The sequence below is a fragment of the Aspergillus pseudoviridinutans genome, assembly GCF_018340605.1.
Source record: "Aspergillus pseudoviridinutans IFM 55266 DNA, scaffold_2, whole genome shotgun sequence".
In the NCBI taxonomy this organism is placed as follows: Eukaryota; Fungi; Ascomycota; class Eurotiomycetes; order Eurotiales; family Aspergillaceae; genus Aspergillus; species Aspergillus pseudoviridinutans.
In genome coordinates this window covers 1,720,602-1,742,501 of record NW_025091282.1, presented here as the reverse complement: position 1 = coordinate 1,742,501, position 21,900 = coordinate 1,720,602, and the positions used below count along the sequence as shown (strand labels likewise).

Sequence of the window (21,900 nt, the reverse complement as noted above, 5' to 3'; positions counted from 1 at the left end):
CACAAATGTTGGGATCTGCTAAGCCTCACATTACTTCCACCCTCATGCTTTCCTCCCTGTGATACAGTAGTACAGAGAAATCTGTACAAGTATGGTATTGCCCTTCATCTGTTCTCCGTTAGCGCCGTTTGCCCTGTCTATTTGCAGTTAGTCAGAGCCGGATTATCCAACTGTCGGTCGCCATTCATACCAGGCTGCCCGAATTGGTTCGCTTCTGATACATGACCATACAGGATGATACCTGGCTACCTTACGCATGCATTTTTCACCTGAGCCGTCCATGACAATCCGACTCATCCATACCGCCCCAGGCTGAGGTACAGGCTCAACCAACCCTTGCCATACTCAAACATTTTGTACTAAGCCGCCAGCCCACCTTGCTGGCTGCCTATCTTCTGGCCTACCCTACCGTGACTTTTAGTCTGGTCACAGTCCACAGCTGCCATAGTAACCTTGGAAGCCACACTTACGGACCAATTACGAAGCCTGGGTCGACGTTATCCATAGTTCCATCCCCTCTTCTGCCCATGCCAGTGAACTTCCCAAACCAGGTTTGTATGATCATTACAGAGTATTTCCGTAAACCGTCCGGAGTACTTACGGAAATGACCTACCTTACCTAATTTACTCATTCCTTTTTTGCTTCCGCCTTGGTTGGGCTAAAAACTACCTAGCGATCAACCATATAGTAAAGTACAGTATTTGTCGTAGTGCACAAACCTCCCTTCGTTTACTTACAGTAAGTACTTCTCCCGTGCCTCCGGGCTTGTTGAGCAATGGCACCCCTTCTCCTTTAGCTTTCTTCCTCTCTTTTTCTTTTTTTTCTGATGCATTATCCTTTCTTCCCTTTTTTTATTTTATTTTATTTTATTTTATTTTATTTTATTTTATTTTTGGGTCAGGCGGCACATAATGATGGTTGCAAAAGTGACGCTAAACCAAACTTATTATTGGATATGATATGGGTCCTACAAAGTCAGCAATAGCGCAAGTATGGAATACATGCCTAGATAAGAAGTTGTAAGTTACCTGGTTTTCCAACTGTTCATCCTCGTCTAGATTCCACCCCCTCTTTTCTTTCCTTTCACTCTCAGACCTTGCCTGACTAATAATAATAATACGAAGTAACTATGGAGTATGAATTTTGCCAATCCCTCCCTCCTAGGTTTCAAGACTATTATGGTCTAGGGGCTGCTGACTTTTGGTTACCATTCCACTACTCGGTAGTAGATACTAGTAGCAGCAGTAATAGTAGTAGTAATGCATCCACTTGCTTCCCCGTGGCTCTGACATCAACCGGTATTTCACTTTTCTTCCTCCCAAGACAAAGCAGAAACAAATGGACCTGGATCAACTATGACCAAACCGGAACCGACCCAAACGAGTCCAAAGAAGGAGGATCAACCCTCTGGACCTGCGTCCAGGTCAAAGTCTGTCTGTCCTGTATGGACACTCTTGGACTGTGGACACAGCGGACACACCACCTTCTCCGGACGAGGACTAACCGACCCTGGCTCTTCGAGCGGAGTAAGTAGTGGTGCCGTGATATGAAGATTTAGCTGGATGAGGGATGATGTCTTGATCTCATTCCTTCAATTATTACCTTTTTTTTCACCCTCACTACCTCACCTACTGCTCTTCATTTTCATTTCCAATAATTTCGGTTTTTTCATGATGATTATTTTCTTCTTACACGGCTTGGTTCCATAGAAGGATCAAGGCTTTTCTAATTACTTTAATTTTTTTTTTTTCCTTTTTTTAAAAAACACATTAATATTCACTTTTTTGATCTTTAATTTCCAATCTGTTCTACTTCATTGTCCCTTTAGACTTTCATTCATTAGCCTTATACTTGCGTCGACATCTATATCTCCTTGGACATATTTCCTTTTCTATAACTTGGGCGGACTGGCAACTTCCTCCTGGCACTTACATTTCTCATGCTGAGTCTTATATGACTGCTTTACTCTAGACCTTTGTTGTGGTGTTTTCTTGCCTACTCTGGATCGGCCTTTCTTCAAGTTACCTTACCCCCTTCTGTGCCTTCATTCCATTGGCAAGGCATGGTCAACATTCACCAGATCCGTTGTCGTCCTCCTATCTACAAAGTACTCAGCAACTTCTTATTATACCAACTCGAATAGAAATCAACAACTCTTTTAACTATCCTTTGGATCCCCTGGAGAGCTGGCGATCCAATTCCTATATCTTCCAGCTCATTGGAGCTAGTGTTGCGTCCAGTGACATTGTGAAATCTGATTCTGAGCAAAGTCGAACAGCACGAGATATTCAGAGAGGTGGAATGAGACTCTCATGACAAGCGTGTCCTGCAGAGCTTCTTTCGCAATCTTCTTGTTCGATCCGCACTCGCCATCTCGTGCCATATGCCTCCGATTATATACACTCCGCAGTACTTTCCCTCCGCCCCGGCTCCGATAACCCCCACTACGCAACACCATCCGTACGAGGAAAGTTCGGCATCAACGTTCAGACAATATCCGGAGACTGCTTCGGAAGTCTCTGAGAATCGCTGGACTGCTCCTTTCAGGGACGGTCTGCCAACTCCTCCAAACGACATGACGGGGGTAGCCTACAAGTCTCTCCCACCGTCCAGCTATGGGGTCAAACATGATGCAATCACACTTCCCCCCTATGTTAGAGCGTCCGCTTATACTCGCACMGGCTACGACTCTTCTTCCACAATGATACCTTCAATCAAAGCGCAGAGTCAACCTCAATCTACCCACAATATCCCAGCATCCGTGCCAGCAAACCAGAAGAAGGCCAACACCAGTTCGGCGGCGTCTTACCTGCAAATTCCATGCTCGATCAATGATAGCAAGGGCAGCCTGTCTGAATTCGCTGCGCAGGTAAGCATCAGAACTGCTCGGTGCTTGGGACTCGGTTGACTGACTTTATCCTCTTGCAGATGACTTGTTTGTTCTGGTTCGAAAGCACATCAAAGTTGAAGACCATCGAGAATCGCGTGAATACGCTGCCTTCTCTTGTTCCGGAGGCGTTTCCTTCTCCTGGATTCAAGAAGTGGGTAACGAACATTCTATCGACGACGCAGGTTAGCCAGAATGTGATCTTACTGGCACTCATGTTTATCTACCGATTGAAGAAGTTCAATCCTGCGGTGCGGGGAAAGAAAGGCAGTGAGTTTCGGTTGATGACCATTGCCCTGATGCTTGGAAACAAATGTCAGTACTTGTCCATCCGTAAAGCTTGTAAACGAAAGCTGACTCGTTTTCCAGTTCTCGATGACAACACATATACGAACAAGACGTGGGCCGAGGTTTCCGGTATCCCAGTCCAAGAAATCCATGTGATGGAAGTCGAGTTCCTCAGCAATGTGCGGTACAATCTCTACGCATCAGAGGAGGAATGGGCTCAATGGCACACCAAACTGGGGGTTTTCTCAGACTTCTTCAACAGAGCAGTTGTGATCCCAGATGAGGTCGACTTGAGCCCTACGACTCCTGTATTGCGCATATCTCCTAGCCTTCGAGCAACACCCCAACTTTCGTCGTCGACTCCGTCCAAGTTACCATCTCCACCAGCATCTGATCCTGTTCGCCCGCAGGCAGCGTGGAATCAACCCTGCAATACTTATACTACTCTTCCTCAGCTTGGTAGTGATATTCAGCTCGCCAACCCTCGCAAACGGACTCGGGACGAACAAGTCGATGAGCATCCCGCAAAGAGAGTCGCCGTGCCCCAGATTATTCCACCAGCTTCTACCCTACCACCGACTTCCGCCATGACAAGCCTCCCGGCCCTGCCACAGGTTGTCACACCCACGTCTGCTCCTTCATCACACCAAACTTTCATTCCTGGACCTATTCCCCACCTGCCACGTCCCAACCTCCCTGTTTCATCACACACACTGGTTCCAAGCGTTCCCGCAACCACGCCCCAACAACCCTCTACTGCCGGTCGCGCTATACCTCCGACTACGTACAGTTCGTCCACGACCTGGGCGCCATCGGTCCCACTTGTGACCACTGTGCCGCCCATTATGAATGGCATTTACCATACCCCAATCTCGCTACCCGATCCTGGAAGATATCACGCGAGTCCCTACGGGATGTCGTCGGCCACAGTCTCACCAGCGGTGTCGGCCTACTCTGTACACACACCTCAAACACATTTGTCACCCTCTTTCTTTCTGGCAAACCGGAATTCGCCTTACCGACCAGTCCGAGCTGTCAACACCCTGCTAATTCCACCCCCGTCAACATCTCTCCAGCAGCAGCGCAGCGTTCCCTTTGACCACATGCACTACCAGCCGCTTGGGAAGACAGCCGCGGAGCGTAAAACAGGCGTGTTGCCCTATCTTCATCACGAAGCATGGCCGCAAGGGCCCTTCATCCAGCCGAATTTTCAATCAACTCCAAACTACTCGAGTTGAACATGGCCTTTCACGATATTTCACGACCATTGACATGAGCAGGATGCCTTTTGCTTCTTACCCAAAGCTGTATTTTGTACAATACCTTTACATTTTTGACGACTTGCATTACCACGGCGTTTAGCATCATAGATGGATTACAATGCTCATTACCATTGTCCATATCGGGTGTTGAGGCGGAATTTCGTGAGCTCTGGTGGCTTTCTGGGAGACGCATGACACCGGTGTTACGTTCCATCTCCATTGCTGTCTTTGATCTGTGATCCTACACTGTTACCACCAAACCTTGCATGTGCATACTTAGGCGTTCGTTAGCTTCTTTGACAGGGTCTGTCCACGTTAAACTGGGCATTTGACAATCATACAACTGTCCGATCTTGAAACCTAGCCGTGCATAGTCCTATGTCTCCATGACTGAAGTGCTAAATTTCCTCGTATGCCCGTACTTGAGCGGGAAATTTTACGGCTGGAGATCCTTTTACGCAACACAGCCGTATAACTATTACGCTGACTATCTGCTTGTCAAGTGCTAATGGTTTAGTGACTTGAAGCAATCTAATAATGCCTGTGGCTGAAAGCTACTTGCCCTACTGGGTTCCGAATTGCCAATTCTTCCAAGGTAGCTGAACGTCTGATTAATGATTCACTGCATTTATCTATGGATCTGTGTCATTTCTATGGACGAACCTGGGATCTTTATTAAAATTTCCGACCAGGTTCAGCCGGCCACTATCGCTGTTCCCAGTAAATCCAACAAGAAAGCTCGATAGATATGCGCTTTCTCAATGGCCGTGGCATCTCGCAGTGATTCTCTATTCTGCTGACACTGACACTAAGGTAGCTCACGACGAGTTGGCACGCAGCCCGTTCGTCCGCGAGACACGGGAGCTTCGACCACTTGTTTGTCATCTGACGATCTCACAGTCAAGGGTTCAATGGAGACGAGAGGGAAGAAACGGAGGGACGAGAATTGAGTGGAGCTTGCATTCCCCGGACTGTCATCGTTGCTGGTCACCCAGAACTAGATAACTACCTATTTCTAGCATGACAGTGGAGTGCAGGACTGCCAGACATGGATCCAGGGCTGATTACCTAGGCTCGTATGGACTGCGGGTGATCCCGGTAGGTATTCCGGGAGGACCATAGGGCAGGGAATAAGCCCGCAGGAGCTGGTGAGGGTCAACTTTTGTGACCCGACGTCATCATTGTGATGGTGGACAGACTGTTGTAAAAATGAAGGAATTGCTTTGATATATTGATTATCGAATATAGCCAGAGGCTACTTTCTCTATCGAGGTAAGAATTGAGCAGTAGGCGAACAATTTTGCCGATTTAGCCTATTGGGAAATAGTAAAATGTAGATATGATATCAGTCGGAGAGATAAAACAACAGCTTTCCAAGTACCATTCTAGAATCGCATCGTGCTGCTATTTATATGCGCATGTACTGATATGTAGGTAATAGTAGTATTGTACTATTTTGCTCGACAATCATGAACAAGAGCATCGTCATTGTTGTAACCTTGAAGACAGAGCTTATATCGCACGCCGATTACCCCCTCACGGTATTGCATTCGACGCTTATCTTCTCCTCACAAGGGAAAAAATTCTCTGCGAGTTTCTCCTCACGACTCCAATTCGAAGGCGTCGGTAGGGAGGACCCAGAAACCAGAGTAGCCTTGTTTCTCGGGCCCATCAGAACGCTAGATTCCTCTCCTTGACCCGTTTGGACCCGGAATCAACCCACATTTAACCACGGCCAGTCTCCAGAGGAAAAAAGATAGAGCGGCAAAAGAAGTCGAACAGCTCCACCGGAGCTCCCGAACAAGAACCTGAACAAAAAAGCGAGTGACTCGAACGTGAAGTATTAAGGTGAAGTTCTGCAGGCGCTGGGACACACCGATTCGCCCAAAACAGCTTAACAGCTTATCCTGTCATTCCTGAGATTGATCGCCTCAGGCTTTCTCAGATCGGCATTTGCCCATTTTTATTTTTTGAATTTTAATTTTCTTTTTTTCTCCGTCCCTCTTCTTTTCCTTTTCTTTCTGTCGTGATTATCAGAAATTCATCATCAACATCCACTGTTGACTGGATTCCCTTTTGTGGGTTTTCACTCTGCTCTCCCCTCCTTTCCTTCCCCCTTCGCCTAGGTGCGATCAAGACCTTCAATGGTTGGAAGTTCCATGGTGATCCGCTCCAACATGGCTTCCCGCTCTGTCATGCAGTTGTCGTCGCTGTCGCGCAGGTCGCTTTCGACGCGATCGCCAGCCCTCGCTCTCCGGTTGTCACACCCTCTAAGACCCGGTACTTCCTCGCAGCGGTCTGTCCAGCGCGCCTTCCGTCGCTCCTACGCCGATGCGGCTCCTGCCCCCAAGCCCAAAAAGCGCTTCAGATTCCTGCGTTGGGCCTGGCGTCTCACCTGGCTCTCCGGTGTCGGTCTCACTGGCGCCCTCGTTTACAGCATCTATGAACAGCGCCATCCCATTGAACAGATCGATCCCGACCCGACTAAGAAGACCCTTGTCATCCTCGGTATGTTAGGCTCCTTACCTTGTCTGCCGCCAATGGGTCGCGTCGCGAACGTAACCTGACAACCATCGTGAAACCACTAACCCGGTGATCGCAACTGCAGGTACGGGATGGGGTTCAGTTTCTCTGCTGAAGAAACTTGATACTGAGAACTACAATGTCGTCGTCATCTCTCCTCGAAACTACTTCCTCTTTACTCCCCTCCTTCCCTCTTGCACTACCGGTCAAGTCGAGCACCGCTCGATCATGGAGCCAATTCGTAACATTCTCCGCCAAAAGAAGGCCCACGTGAAGTTCTACGAAGCCGAAGCTACCAAGATCGACTACGAGAAACGCGTTGTCTACATCAGTGACGATTCTGAGATCAAGGGTGACATCTCTCACACGGAGGTGCCTTTCGACATGCTCGTTGTCGGTGTCGGTGCCGAAAACGCTACTTTCGGTGAGTAGCGACCTTTACAGTAGAATTCGATTCGAAAAGCATAGTTAACGGTCCAATTACAGGTATCAAGGGTGTCAAGGAGCACTCCTGCTTCCTGAAGGAAGTTGGCGACGCACAGAAGATTCGCAAGCGCATCATGGACTGCGTCGAGACCGCTATGTTCAAGGATCAGCCTGAGGAGGAAGTCAAGCGACTTTTGCACATGGTCGTCGTTGGTGGTGGCCCCACCGGTGTTGAATTCGCTGGTGAGCTCCAGGACTTCTTTAATGAGGACCTGAAAAAGTGGATTCCTGAAATCAAGGATAACTTTCACGTTACCCTCGTCGAGGCTTTGCCCAACGTCCTTCCCATGTTCTCCAAGCAACTGATCGACTACACGGAATCGACCTTCAAGGAAGAAGCCATTACCATCCGCACTAAGACTATGGTCAAGAACGTTACCGACAAGTACATCGAGGCCGAGGTGACCAAGCCCGATGGAACCAAGGAATTGGAGACTATTCCCTATGGCCTGCTGGTTTGGGCCACTGGTAACGCTGTCCGTAATGTTGTCCGGGATCTGATGAATCAGATCCCTGCTCAGAAGAACTCGCGCCGTGGTCTGGCGGTGAACGAGTACCTGGTTGTCAACGGCGCTGAGAACGTCTGGGCGGTCGGTGACTGCGCCATTACCAACTATGCCCCCACTGCCCAGGTTGCCAGTCAGGAAGGCGCTTTCCTTGCCCGTCTTTTCAACACCATGGCCAAGACTGAGGCTATCGAAAAGGAGTTGAAAAAGCTCTCCGAGGCTCAGGCTCAGGCCAAGAACGAGGAGGAGCGCAATAAGATCTTCGACGAGATCCGTGAGCGTCAGAAGCAGTTGCGGAGAACCAAGCAGATTGGCCCCTTCCAATACTCTCACCAGGGAAGTCTGGCTTATATTGGAAAGGAGCGTGCAGTTGCAGACATCAGCTGGCTGAGCGGCAACATCGCGAGTGGTGGAACAGTCACCTACCTCTTCTGGCGCAGTGCCTACCTGAGCATGTGCTTCAGCAGTAAGTGCCTACTTCATTCTACCAGTTACAATATCGTTCGTTTTCCCTTTCCGTTTCTAACGACTTCAATAGCACGCAACCGTATCCTGGTCGCTGCCGACTGGCTCAAGGCCAAGCTCTTTGGACGTGACGTCTCTCGGGAGTAAATGCCCACTTTTGGCCCTCCGTACCTTCCGCATACCCTTATGTCAACGATTTGAAGCGAAAGCTGCTACCTTCCGTCTTCTTCCACAACATCTAGTGTTTTCTTACGCCCGCCCTATGACTACCCACCAATTTCTCTTCCTTTCTCCAGCCTGTTGAGGCGCCATCATCAAGACGCGCCGGCCACGGTCGACCAGGTCGTACTTCGAGACCAAATTCGCCGGAAGATCCATCACTGAACAGACCCAATGGTCACGGTGGAGAAAAGTGTAACTTTCTGTCCTTTTCTTTTGTCTGTGTATGAATTAGATAGAGTCGGGGATGGGATTGCTCTTTAGACATTTAGATCTGGTCATAATTCTTTTTCTGTATGATTCGTACCCCGATCTGTCCCTGATGCTTGGAACTGTTGTCAGCCATTTCTGTTTCCTTTAACTGCATTGAGCTTGGCAAATGGAAATAATGGAGATTATGTGATTTGCGAACATGGTTGCTATTAATCTGCTTGCAACTGTCCTACACGCTCGCATTTCTGACACCGGATCAGATCACATGTGTTAAGATAGTTACTACTGTCCACCATAAAAGATGAGTGCAATTACCAAAAAGTTGTTCTATGTTTGTCTTCTATTAGAGTTCTAGTTCAGAACTCGAGTTCTGTACCTAAGTATTTTACAATCAGACTGAGGAGGAGGAACAGGAACCCCAGGGGAAAAAAGAAAGAGAAAATGAAAAAAATACCAATCCAGAAGGTATTTGACCCTGATTAGGGCGATGGAAAAGGAAACTTGAGCAGCTGGACTGAGAGGAGAGACGCAAGGGGGTTACTGAGGGATATAGGCCATGGTGTTGCAAAGGACAGGAGTATGGGATATCATGTAGAAAATAGCAATCAATCAATCAGAACAGGTTCCATCCACGGCTTCTCTGCTCCTTGGCTGCCAAGGGGCGGTCCGCGTGTCTTTGCTTGCTCCGTCCGTCAAGCTGTCGAATACTTTCGATCTTGTCCAGGGCAAGTTCGAGCAGCTCCTTCTTCCGGATGACGTCGAGATGTTTCCGGACGCGAGGGTCCTCTCGTGCGAATCGTTCCACTTCGGCGTCGGAGAGGTGTCGGCCGAGTCTCATGTCCAGCTCGCGGGGGAAGTTGTAGTAGAACTCGGAGAGCAGCTCGACGTTGAGGAAGAGGACTGCCGTCGACGTGAGCTTATCTGCAACCACATCAAGGAAGATTTCTGGACAGTAATATTTATTCTTCTTTGACGCGCATTGTTTGGAACGGATGGCGAGCAGGCGCATTTTGATCAGGTCAGCACGGTCACGCAGGAAGACGCCTTCCCGACCTGTTCTCTTCGTTAGTACTCCGGCAGGAACCGTCAACTGCAAAAGACGCAACATACCTTTATCCAGCAGGGCGGAGCTGAATCCACCTGCACCACTGGCGCCGTCGCCTTCCAGGACTATTTCGCCCTTTCTGACTTTATCGACAAAGGCCATCACATCCTTGAATTTCTTCTTCCCAACGGCCTCTTCAACGCGTCGGTAAGCAGAGTCGCAAGCTTTGAGCTCCTCCTTCAGTACCCGACTGACATTCTCCCTGCCTTTTGCCCATTCCGGGTCCTCAACTTCGATTTCGAACTTGTAAGGCTTGATGCAGTTTTCAACCTGATCGCTAGTGCTGAAGAAGCGGTCGTTCAAGATGCTAGTGCAAGCCTCCATGATCTGCTTCTGTGCATAAGGATGGTTCGCAAATGTAGAGTTTGCCAGTAACTGGTCAACTTGGTTCTGGATAGCATTGGCAACAACAGTAGTCGCAAGCCTGCCGATTCCCAACTTTGTCAGAGAGGAGGTCGACGCATCTAACTTACGCCGCCAGTATTGCGAGTCGGCATCCGCTTTGGGAAGGTCGCTGAGAGGATCTAACTCTGGCATGGATGCGGCCAAGTCCTCAATCGGCTTGTTCCAGTATCTTTGGGCCAGAATGTCCATGACGCGCTGATCTAGTTCATTCTTCAACATTTCGCGCACCTGAGGTCGACCGAAGCTCTCAGCAAACGCTTTGAAAGAATGCTTGAAGCTATCCAGACTCTCGGCAAGATATGATTCCGCACTTAGTGGCCGATCATTATATTGCACTTTAAATTCGTACGTGGCCTCCTCGAGTTCTTGGCTGATGGCGTCCCTAGTACCCGCTAGGCTGGATGCCATCGTTTGTTCAAGAACATGCATGAGTTTGCCTCGCAGTGTGGATACACCCACTGATACACCCGACTGAGGACCGAATTCGGTCGGATGAGCTGAAAAGTAGGCATTCTCGTTCTTGAGAATGGCACTAGTGATATTGCCGCTACCCCTGGAAAACAGAGCAGTTGTCTGAGGGATTCGGGATACCACGCCCACGTAGCCCAGACGCAAAGGGTATTTCTGATCCGAAAGTATGCTGAATCCTCGCTCCGGATCGACAAGATCCATTTTTGTGATGACTCCGATCGTTCTCTCGCCTCGAGGGTCCACCCTGCGACTTGCTCTCAGGGCGGTAGAGTTGGCTAGATCAACGTCCGCGGCGGAAATTGCGAGAATTACATTAGGCGGCTGAATATACTTATCGCAGAGGTCGACGATTTTCTGCTTGAGCTCTGGCGGCTGATCTTTGCCAGCAACTTGGATATATCCCGGAAGATCAATTAGGGAAAGATCCGGAACGTTGGGGGAGTAGATGGTAAGCTGGATTGGGTCATCCGAGACACAGTCCCGTTCGGGAACTGCAAGATTGAGGTCGGTCAAGGTCCGCTGAATTTGTGAAAAATCCGTAATTTTCCCCAGGCCCAGAGCAGGGAACTCTCCATACTCTGATTGTGCGTTTGGAGTGTTGACTAGTGTGAGCTCGATTGGCCGCCGGGTGACCATGTTGGTCCCTTTGGGCAGGAACTCGTGTCCAACAATGGCCTCGAGAACGGAACTTTTGCCAGACGATTGTGATCCGATGACAACAATTGATGGCAGTGTCAGGGTACCAGACTGCCCAACGGTCTGAAGGATATTTCTGATCTCGATCATCTTCCGCGTAAGCAGCATCATCTGGTCATCCTCCGCAATTTGCTTCGCGTGGCGGAGGTCGTCTTCGTCAGACTGGCTGTAACCAAAAGCTGAGCCAGTAGCCACGCCAGCTACACCAGCACCAGCTCGACTTTCTTTAGGGGACTCCCCTCCTCCGGACGAACCATCGTTTCCATTGCGTGAACCTTCATCAAGGCGGAGGATCTTCTGCAGCCATTCCGGGACTTCGATGTCTTCAGTGGTTTTCTGCCAGCCGCGGTGAGTCTGTTCCGCAACGTTTTGTAATTCTTGAAAGAAACCCGACGCAGCGCCACCAGCCGTCTCGCCCGCTCGTTTGAATATATCAATTGCGTAATTTCCTGCCTCTATAAAGGTTGTCAGCCAGTCGCATCCTTCATTAGCAATTAGTGACCAAAGACGCACGGGTAGCCTGGTACTGGATATAAGCAAAGCCTGCGACCATAGCTCCTCCAAACATCGCCGGTAGTCTGACCATCTTCAGAGCAAGCTTCGGAAGCATCCGTGCAAAAGAGATCGTCCGCACGGCAGGAACATTGTGAATTGCATTTGCTCCAACAGGCCAAGCACGGCCCCGAAGTGCAGCACCTCCTTCTGAGCGTAGTAGTCCTCCAGTTCTTGCGCCAGCATTGTGGACATGGCGGGCCAGAAGGCCCGTCCGCAACAGCGGAACAAGACGGTGCGAGAGTATTCTCCCGCTCATGGCTTTTGAACACTCATACACCACAGATCAGCCGGGAGAGTATAGCTTATCATCTCCGAGCTGCAAGCTGCGGACGGCGATGATACTTGCTGTTTGGTGTCGAAAGCTGGGTAACTTGAATGACGGTTGATGTAATCAACAACCGTCCCGCGATAGAAGGCGAATCTCCACTATTAGATTCCCGTGACTTGCGCTTTTGGCCGCTTCGTACACCGCAGAAAGTCGGTGTGAGTCACGTGTGGCTCGATGAGGAATACATGGTGTTACCATTCAAGGAGTGTTCTTTCTTTAAGGAATTTACTGGGTTGTCGAGTAACTATCCTCTCGTCACACACTTCAGTTGAACCCAAGGGCTGCAGTTGTTGTGCAAGCGAATGGTGGAAGTCAAGCTCTGGCTTGCATCATCGGCCTGTGCATTCGCGGCATAGAGCCAAATAGACTCTTGTACATGGTCTGAAGCTTCCCAATCTCTATTAAGTTGACTTCATTCCGGACGTCTTTTACAGCTTTTTCTTTACTGTTTAGAGTTATTTACTCAACATTGTGGACCATGTGCCGCTTCCTGGTATGATCGTCAAGTATCAATTCCTTATACCATGCTATTTGACTGACAGCTTCTTCGCCAGGTATACAAGGGCAGACACGAGATTCGTCTCAGCAAATTGGTGACAGAACCCAGTCACTCGATCTTAACACAGTCCTATGACTCTCGCTTACGCTTAGTAAGTTCTAGCTCAACATTGAGCAGACTCGTTCTGGTTTGCCTTTTCTGTTTGACGAAGCGTACCTGACGTCTTGGATCTCAGGATAATCGCCGACCTGTCAACGGCGATGGCTTCGGCGTAGGGTTCTATACCGACCCCAAGCTAGGCCCAGAGCCCTGCATATTCACCTCCACACTTCCCGCCTGGAACTGTGAGAACCTGGAACGCCTAGCTTCCAAGACATGCTCGAACCTCATCTTCGCGCACGTCCGCGCCACGACGGAGGGGACGCTCTCCGATACTAACTGCCACCCATTCCAGCATCAGACTCTGATGTGGATGCACAATGGCAACGTCGGCGGCTGGCATTACATCAAGCGCACGCTAGCCGACTCGCTCGCGGACAAGTGGTACCTCGGCGTAAAAGGCGGGACAGATAGTGAATGGGCCTTTGCGCTATTCCTTGACCTTTTAGAGAAGGAAGGGGTTGATCCAAGCTCGAATCCCGGGCCGGAAGGTTTTGGGCAGGCGCTACTGCGGAAAGTGATGGTCAAGACCATCGCAAAGATCAATGAGTTCATCCGCGATATTCCCAAGAGACATAATGTTTCCGGTGTGGAGACTCGCAGTTTACTCAATTTTGCTGTGACGGACGGCCATACTGTGGTTTGCACGCGTTATATCAGCAGTAAGACGGATGAGCCCGCTAGTCTGTATTTCTCGTCGGGTACCAAATGGAAAGAAGGGAAAGACAAAGGCCACTTCAAGATGGAGCGGCACGATAAAGGAGCAGATATTGTTTTGGTGGCTAGTGAGCCCATCACATTCGAACGCCGTGAGCCATTCCAGTCACCTACTGTGAGGTACTTGAGCTAATATGTCCCTCTAGATAATTGGGTATCCGTCCCTGCGAATTCGATAGTCACGATCCACAGGCAGTCTGTCCTTTTACATCCCATTTTGGATGAGTTCTACACTGAGGACATCAACCAGGATCGTTCTTCATGCTACGCCGTCTCCAAAGGCCTTGTCAGCACTGCGCCTGGGACAACGGTTCAGCCTCAAGACGCAGAGGTTTTGAAGGATCCTACCGTTAGTGGCAAGGGCACAAGATTAGACGATTTGGATGTGCGATTATCCAACCAGTGCGCACTGTCGCACTGATCCGATAATTATTCGCGTATCCGAACAATTGGGACTTGCGTGATTTGTAAGTAATGGAGTTGTCAACGCGTTTATTTTCGAGATGTCACAATGGGCGCAATGAGATACCTCTGTTGGCTGTTGTTGGGTTTAGATGAGGACGATTGGGAGAATTTTTTTTTATTGGATATGTCATGAATTTTTATTATTTCGGATCAATTGTTTGAAATTTAATGTCAGTTTGCAATAGGGTACAGGCGGTCATTTAGACTATAAGCAGAGCATTTGAAGCACTCATGTATCATCCCCAGTGATATTGGCATGCTTGAAATACTTCATGCCCACCCAGGCAACGACAACCCACACCCACGACATGACAGCCGTTAAAATAATCAAAGCAGGATAGTACCCCACAATGGGCAATGTAGGATCATCCTCCAGCTCTGGCGGTGCATAGGGCGTCTCACCAACATCCCAAGCCCAACTCCAAACACCGAAACAACTGCCCATTCCCACCACGAAAACCAGCCAGGTCACGATTAAGATGATCCACCCCCACCACTCGGTCTCGGAGTAATCCCAGACAATTTCTTGGCTGGGCTTGAGGTCAACGACATGCGTCGCAAGGGGCGACTTAGTGCGATGCAAAGCTCTATACGACGCGTCTGTTGGCAGACCATAGTAGGAGTCCGAACTCGACGGGGGTGTCGGTATACGTAATCCCGCAGGACCGCTGGTACTACTGGTAGAGGAATTTCCAAAGCCAGAACCGATGGCAGCCTTGGCATTCTTAACGCGAGGTAAGGCAATCATATCCTCATCATCCGTGCCAATCTCGTCTCCAAGCACGTTCTCCTTCGAGAGACCCTTCCGCGGCCGCTGAGACGCAGAGGCAGTCGGGGTTCCCCGCTGGTCACGCACGAGGCTCCAGTTGGCATTGTTCTCATTTGTTTGGGCCGCTGCAAGAGACGTAGATTGATCCTGCGTTGAGCCCGAATCGGCTACGGATGGCGCCAGTATGTCTGTAGTCTGATCGTGCGGTGGCGCGCTGCCATCCGCTCGTAACACGTCAATCGTCGCCCGAGTAGCCTTCTTATCTCGATAGTCGAATCGCGTCCCCAGCAGCGCAGTTTTCCTTAACGAGCCCCTTCTCCTTCGCGTTCTCCGTTGTTGTAAAGCGCTCGACATCGCCCTCCCACCCTGCAAGCCGGAACCGAATTCCTCTGCATCGTGCTTATCACCGCCTGGATGCGATCGTTCGGTAGCGTTGTGCGTCCCGGTGTTCATTCGAAGAAAAGAGAATTTCGACAGCAGCGAGCCGGACGAGCTGCGCTTGTGTCCGTTGCTTGTGCTTCCCGAGCGTGCCCTTCCAGAAAGCTGGTCATCGTTGTCGAGCGATAGTGTCACGTTTTTAGTGTCGCCTGCATCTTCCATTGGCACAAGCCGGGCGCGAGTGACCCGGTTGTAGATATACTAACATTCAATCCTTCGTCGTGGGAATTTGTACCCGTTAAGGGGCCACTCTTGGTGGAGATTCCACTCGGCGGATTAAAGTTGAGATGCAAAGGGACGTGGTGGGCCTAAGGCCAAGACTTTCGGCGCCAACCTTCTCCGCACCACGGACCAGATTAACGTTCCAGATGCCTCCCCAAAACGGTACTTCGATATGTGAGTAAAAGGTCGACAAGGGGGACAGATTGATCCTTAAGGCAGCAGCCCTCCTTAAGTTCGGCAGAAGCGTAAAGCCATATTCAAATACAAGAGCTTAGCTACAACCCACAGACACGGCTCATTCACTTATTCGAGATAAGACGGAATGGTTCAAGGCCACAAGTATTTCATAAGACGAGCGTAAGGTATATCTTCCAGAGCGCCAGAGACAGAGATAGGAGCCAGGGTGAAAGATGGCGGCCCGCAAGAGACATCACAAAAAGCAAAGCACAATGTTGAGTCCCGCGTATTGCAAGAAGAGCATAATCATGATTGTTGTACGAGCGTGCGGGACACCCGACCAAAAAATGTGGTAGCTGAAGGAACGAGAGCAAAATATCACTATCAAGAAGAAAAGGCTTTCTGAATCGGCTCGAAATACATATTCATCCAATAGAGAAAACAAACATAGATGAAGACACGATACACGCCCAGAAGTAGGTAATTTATGGAATGATAGTCAAAAGGTATCAAGTCGAGGACTAGGTAGGTGATGATAGGTACTTTTCGTTTGTTCCGAAGAAAATTTGAATCAGAAGTCCCAAAAAGCTTCGCTCACAATCTGCGTAGAATCATTCAAAGAACAGAGCAGGGCCTTGATGCAAACAAAGTGGACTTGGGGTATTGGTGTACGTAAACACACAAAATTTCATTTGAAAAGAAGCACTTGAGAATGGGAAACATGCGCTCGATAATCCACTTCATAGGGCGATCGTGAGACGAAGAAGAAAAGCCAGAAATGAGAGAAAAGAAGAGGAGATTTGCGGTGAAAGTATAGAGCAGAAAGTGGGATAGTCCGTGAGAAAGGGACTGGAAACTGAAACCGAGGACACCAAATTTTTCTCACCATCGCTGTTGTGAATAGCTGCGCACCTTGTCGATCATGCGGCTCGGCTGCTGCGGAGAAGGCCAATATACAGCATTATAGGCTAGAGACAAGCTATGCTTGGTAGCCCCCAAAGCCATTTCCAAAGTTGCCGTTGTTTGGCTGGTTCCAGCCAGAGTTGGGTGTGGCCTGTCCGCGGCCGAAGCCCGCATTCTGGGGGGCCTGGCCATATCCTTGGCCAGTCATTCCCCCCTGCTCCCAGCCTCGCCCAGCAGGAGTGGGGCCTACGATAGGATAATTAGTCCTATAACAATTTATTCGGGGAAAAAAAAAAATTGAAACGTACCCTGAGGGGTAATAGGAGCTCCAGGGCCACCGTATTGAGGGAAGTATGTAGCTGGACTGGAGTTGAAGGGTGAATTGGGTTGCTGGCCGGAGAAATTGTCGAATTGGCCGGTAGGAGGACGGTCCTTACCCCACTACAACGGTCAGTAAAGGAAGCCTTAGAATAATAACGAAAAAGGCAAGAGCAAACGTACGCTGCATTTCAGAGGACGTCCGTTAACATTGTACCCATTCAATTGGCAAATAGCCATCGCAGCATTTTCGTGTGTATCCATCTTGATAAAGGCGAATCCACGGTCTGCTTGAAGGCGCGTCTCAAGTACATATCCAAAATTGTGAAAGAGAGGGACAAGGTCGTTCTGCGTAGTGTACGGAGTCAGATTACCCACATAGCATGTAGTCTGCCACTGTGGGGTCTGCTGGACGACCATGTCGTAGCTTTGGACCCCATGCGTAGGGAAGTGATGATGGCCAAAGGGTGTAGTGGGAGTCATGCCCATGGCTGCCATAGCCTGCTGTTGGGAAATAGAAGGCTGTCCCTTCTGGTTAGCCCAGTTGCAGCGAATGGCACGCGAACCGAGCCATTCGCCGTCCATGGCATTCAGTGCTTTCTCTGCATCGGAACGTTCACGGAAGGCAACGAAGCCATAGCCACGGGAACGACCAGTCTTCATATCCCACATGACGCGAGCCTCTGACACCGAACCGAAGGCGGAGAAGGCCTGGAGCAGGATCTCGTCATTGACTTCGTTGCTTAGATCGCCGACGAAAATGTGAAAGTGAGAAGAAGTATCTTCCTTGTTCGTGGAATTTGACTGGTAAGCCCAGTTCACTCGAATTTCCTATATCACACTCAGTAATGGGACGACAAGGCGACGAGTTTCTAAGTATTTGAAAAACGCATACCGACTGGTGGATTCGGCGGCCGTTGAGGGTCTGCATAGCCCTCTCAGCCGCGCCAGGGTCATCAAATTCGACAAACCCGTAGTTGTATCCCTTGCTGTTGAACTTTCAAAATGTTAACATTGCATTTAAGGATTACTGCAATAGGGAGGGGTAACGCTTACATTCTTGTCGGGGATGATCTTCACGCTCTGGACATGACCGGTGGTCTCGAAGATTTGCTTCAGGATATCCTCAGTCACCCTTGGATCAAGTCCTCCAACGTACAGAGCTCTCTTGTTTGGCTCGGGGGCGGCCCGGCGCACATATCCACCAGCACTGGTCGGGGACATCATGTTCCCGGACATCGGGGACGTGATAGCAGTTGGGATAGGATTGGTGTTCTGAGGAATCACGACAGGCGGACGAGGCGGGGGTGGCATATGGGAAGGATTGGCTTGGCCGTTGCCCTGAGAGGGATCATACTGCTGACCCGAAGCAGAAGTTGCTTGCGGAGGCGGAGGTGGGAGGGTGGAAGATCCAGAAGTGGGCAGGTTCTCGGCCATTGTGGTTGATAACAGGGCAAAATCAGCAAGAACTGCTAAGCGATACAATGCACAAGTGGATTGACGATGGAAGCGCTAGGCCGGGATGCGCTGTTTGTTGCTCGACGGTGCACAGCGTTTAGCAGTCAACAAAATCGATGTTGGCCGAAAGGCGGAAAGCGACGCGGGGATCGGGGCACCGAAAGAAGCACGAATTCGCTAGATCAAGAGAATCGAAGAGACGGCAGTCTTTCAAAAAAAAGAATCGCTCAGAAAGGAGCTTTGTGATGGATTAAAATACGTTAAGTCAGGACGACTCGAACACGGCTCTTTTCAACACTCAGCCCCAACAAGTTTTTAGATGTGGTGGTAGGAAAAAAAGCTTAAGATCTGGGTTTGACAAACACAAGTGATTGTCGGGAGAGGGGGAAAGAGACAAAGGACAAAGAAGAATAAAAGCGCCAAAAGGGAAAAGCGAAACAAAAAGAGAAAAAAGGAAAACAAGATCACAGAGATCTTGACACCAACAGAAGAGCGATGGAGGAAAATGCGAGGAGTGAGATGAGATGGAAACAGGGGAAGAAGAAGAGGAAGAGATGTGATGTGATGGTCTTTGGTAGGCTACTAGGTAAGATACTCTACCATGCCCAGACGGGAGGAGTCTCTAACAGCTGGAGCAAAAAGAACGACCAAACAGTGGATGGGCAACTGGCAAAGAGCCGCTTGGGTGGGTGACATGCTAGTCCAGATGAGGTTAGCGTATCAGGATAGATGCCGCTGGTCATGAGAGGGCGCTTAACTTGACTCTATTTGGTCCTTTTGAATGAGCTCGATTTGAGCCGAGATTCTCTCAAGCACAGAAGGCTGACATTGGGGGGGTCTGAAAATTGAAGTTGAAGGTGAGTTCTTTGAATGATACTCTGACAGAAAGAAGTTGTGTCCTTGTATGTATCTTCTGCATCATTTGTTTCGATCAATGCATAGTCTTTGTCAGTTGTTTGTGCTAGACTCAGGGACAAGATACCCAAAAATGAGAGAACCATAGGCATGTTGCCAATATCCAACTAACCTTGTCGCACCCTGCAGATAGTGCCCGTCATTGGACAAAATCTTCAGTCCGTTTTAGCTAAGTTGGAGCGTTTGCCATCATGGAAACATCAAATTATTCGAACCCAGAGTCCCTTGCTGTGTTAACAGCTATGGTCAATCAGACGGTAAAGTGGCCTCTATTCTCGCTGTCTTCGTAGGTCGTTAATACTAACTGCTGACAGCTCGTTGAAATGGGTCGATTTTTTCGAGCTGGTGGCTCAACGCAGGCCAGGGCCCGTTTCAAAAAGACGATCCCGGCGGCTCACGAACGTTTCCAGGCTGCACTCGACGATCTGTCTGAGCAAATAGTATGTGACTAAGTTGATTTTTCCGCGACATTTCGTGCTTCAACAGGACAGCTATTGACAGACGGCAGTTTATCGCAAAAGCGTTTCTCGAAAGAGACTATGAGGAAATTAGAGCAGAGAAAGCAGCTGTACAGCCTGCTCAAGATGTGGCTATGGATGAGCCAAGCAACAGGTCACAAAATGAAGGTGCACAAGAGCTGCCCCAAAAGATAGAGGAAGTGCCAGACACGAAACCACTCGAGTCCCAAATGGACGAAGAGCCTACTACTGCGCAAGAGCCACTCGCCGGCGATAAGCTGTCGCAAGAGACCGAAGGCAAAACTGTCAAGGTGGAAAAGCAGGAAGGACAGTCCTCAGCGCCAGATCAATCAGTCCCTGCAAGTACAGAAATCAACTTCGACTCCATGCTCAATGACACTGGGGGTGGGCCCAATGAATTCGATCTCCATCTTGATTTTGGAGACGATGATATTGGGAATCAGAATTTCCTGTCCGGCACTAGTCTTGGAAACACAGGTATCGGCGGCGATATCGGCCAGGAGACCGATCAGTCGGGCGCTATGGCGTCGATATTCTCTAAAGAGGGGGATAATATCGGCAGTGGTCCTACGGGAGGCGATGCATTCGATTTAGAGTTCCAGAAAGCTGATGGATTTCCAGGCGAGGACCAGCAAGCGGGAGGACAGATGAGCAACCACGCGGATGATGTTATGGCTCCTGGGGAATCAAGCTTCGATGATTTATTCATGGAGAACGAAAACTTCGGTGGAGAAGGGCTTGGAGACCAGAGCATGCTAGGGGACGACCTGATGAATATCAATGAGCTAGATGATAACTGGTTCACTTAATTTGCAGTCGTTGAAAAACGATTGAAAGACGCGTTAAGGAACATATTCTCAATGCATATCTACGGGGCACATATGCTTAGTAGTTTCCAGGATCAATACATTGCGGGTAGCCACCATTTTGCAAGCAGAGAGTGGGGCATTCTTGATTTGATACCAACGGTAGGGAGTTTGACATCCATTGCTCCTTAAAATTATCTTGATGTCAACGAGGATCCATGCAAGGGGACCTGTGTAACAGACTAGCATTCCGCCCTCCGCACTCCACACTCATTCTGTTGCAAATAGACTAAGTAGCATGATAAATAACCATAAAAATGACGTATGATCTACTCATTTCACTCGTTAGCGAACTACAAGCAGCCTTGGTATCATCAGCCCTATCTCGTACCTGGCGAGTCCCGTTGACTCTTGGCGTCTGGGCCTCAAACGTCTATTTTAGGCAGGAAGGACTCGTTTCGTGACCCCATACCTGATACTGCTAAAGTAGTGTCGGACAATCTACAGACTAAGGGCTAGACAAGTCCCACCTCATCGAAGATATGAGTGTGAGATGGGGAGGTCAGCCGCTAGTGATAATAGAAGCAGTATACAACGATTTGCACTTGAATGCCAGATGCAAAGAGTTAGCAGACCAACGGCTTCTCCGCGGAATCCTCCAATTGCGCATTTTTCATTAGCGGAGTATATTCCCACTCTTGTCTGGAAGAGATCTGCAAAAGATCAAATGATGAGGTCATCAGCGGCATCAGGATCCCCACCGGCCTCGGTTGCCGGCTATCCTCATATTGGACTTTTATTCTACGGTACCCCGGAGGTATCGGTTCTTGAGTTGGGCTTATTAGGCACAAATCCTAGAGGCACGAATCTAGGATTTGTTGAAGTCATCAAGGAGCATAGCCCGTGCTAGGACCCGGGAGTAATTAGTAAAATAAGTATTCAACTGGAGGAATATTACCCCAAAGATGGCTAGTCACTCGAGTTTGGCTGTGCTCCGTATCATTGATTCCTGAAGGATCTATTACTCACAATAATATATTAAACATCTGACTAGTGGTGCAAGAACAGCCAAGTATGAGGTCTGGAGGAGTTAAATCGTTCATGTGCGGCGTGCCACAGGTACAGAATAATAATGATATCACTGATTGATTTGATCCCATCGCAC

The 21,900-nt window shown here is 49.3% G+C and overlaps 7 protein-coding genes across 7 annotated transcripts; 4 read left to right on the top strand and 3 right to left on the bottom strand.

Moving 5' to 3' along the window:
- Positions 1-2,384: 2,384 nt before the first annotated feature.
- Asppvi_002669 (putative mucin) lies at positions 2,385-4,414 on the top strand (the record flags this gene model as incomplete). Its single annotated transcript, XM_043298651.1, has 3 exons — positions 2,385-2,870; positions 2,930-3,203; positions 3,258-4,414. 3 exons carry the CDS (start codon positions 2,385-2,387, stop codon positions 4,412-4,414), a joined length of 1,917 nt encoding a protein of 638 aa, XP_043154586.1.
- Positions 4,415-6,615: 2,201 nt separating this feature from the next.
- Asppvi_002668 (alternative NADH-dehydrogenase) lies at positions 6,616-8,565 on the top strand (the record flags this gene model as incomplete). The annotated part of the gene is made up of 4 exons (XM_043298650.1): positions 6,616-6,946; positions 7,047-7,385; positions 7,448-8,419; positions 8,492-8,565. 4 exons carry the CDS (start codon positions 6,616-6,618, stop codon positions 8,563-8,565), a joined length of 1,716 nt encoding a protein of 571 aa, XP_043154585.1.
- An 898-nt stretch (positions 8,566-9,463) lies between these two features.
- Positions 9,464-12,338, bottom strand: Asppvi_002667 (dynamin-related GTPase MGM1; the record flags this gene model as incomplete). Its single annotated transcript, XM_043298649.1, has 3 exons — positions 9,464-9,903; positions 9,961-11,982; positions 12,041-12,338. 3 exons carry the CDS (start codon positions 12,336-12,338, stop codon positions 9,464-9,466), a joined length of 2,760 nt encoding a protein of 919 aa, XP_043154584.1.
- A 550-nt stretch (positions 12,339-12,888) lies between these two features.
- Asppvi_002666 (glutamine amidotransferase subunit DUG3) lies at positions 12,889-14,206 on the top strand (the record flags this gene model as incomplete). The annotated part of the gene is made up of 4 exons (XM_043298648.1): positions 12,889-12,903; positions 12,965-13,060; positions 13,145-13,877; positions 13,932-14,206. The coding sequence occupies 4 exons, from the start codon at positions 12,889-12,891 to the stop codon at positions 14,204-14,206; spliced, it is 1,119 nt and encodes a 372-aa protein (XP_043154583.1).
- A 273-nt stretch (positions 14,207-14,479) lies between these two features.
- Positions 14,480-15,619, bottom strand: Asppvi_002665 (PIG-Y family protein; the record flags this gene model as incomplete). Its single annotated transcript, XM_043298647.1, has 1 exon — positions 14,480-15,619. One exon carries the CDS (start codon positions 15,617-15,619, stop codon positions 14,480-14,482), a length of 1,140 nt encoding a protein of 379 aa, XP_043154582.1.
- A 1,216-nt stretch (positions 15,620-16,835) lies between these two features.
- Positions 16,836-18,514, bottom strand: Asppvi_002664 (nuclear and cytoplasmic polyadenylated RNA-binding protein pub1; the record flags this gene model as incomplete). The annotated part of the gene is made up of 5 exons (XM_043298646.1): positions 16,836-17,005; positions 17,068-17,200; positions 17,261-17,908; positions 17,973-18,074; positions 18,134-18,514. The coding sequence occupies 5 exons, from the start codon at positions 18,512-18,514 to the stop codon at positions 16,836-16,838; spliced, it is 1,434 nt and encodes a 477-aa protein (XP_043154581.1).
- Positions 18,515-19,641: 1,127 nt separating this feature from the next.
- Positions 19,642-20,738, top strand: Asppvi_002663 (uncharacterized protein; the record flags this gene model as incomplete). Its single annotated transcript, XM_043298645.1, has 3 exons — positions 19,642-19,707; positions 19,765-19,890; positions 19,959-20,738. The coding sequence occupies 3 exons, from the start codon at positions 19,642-19,644 to the stop codon at positions 20,736-20,738; spliced, it is 972 nt and encodes a 323-aa protein (XP_043154580.1).
- Between the last annotated feature and the right edge of the window lie 1,162 nt (positions 20,739-21,900).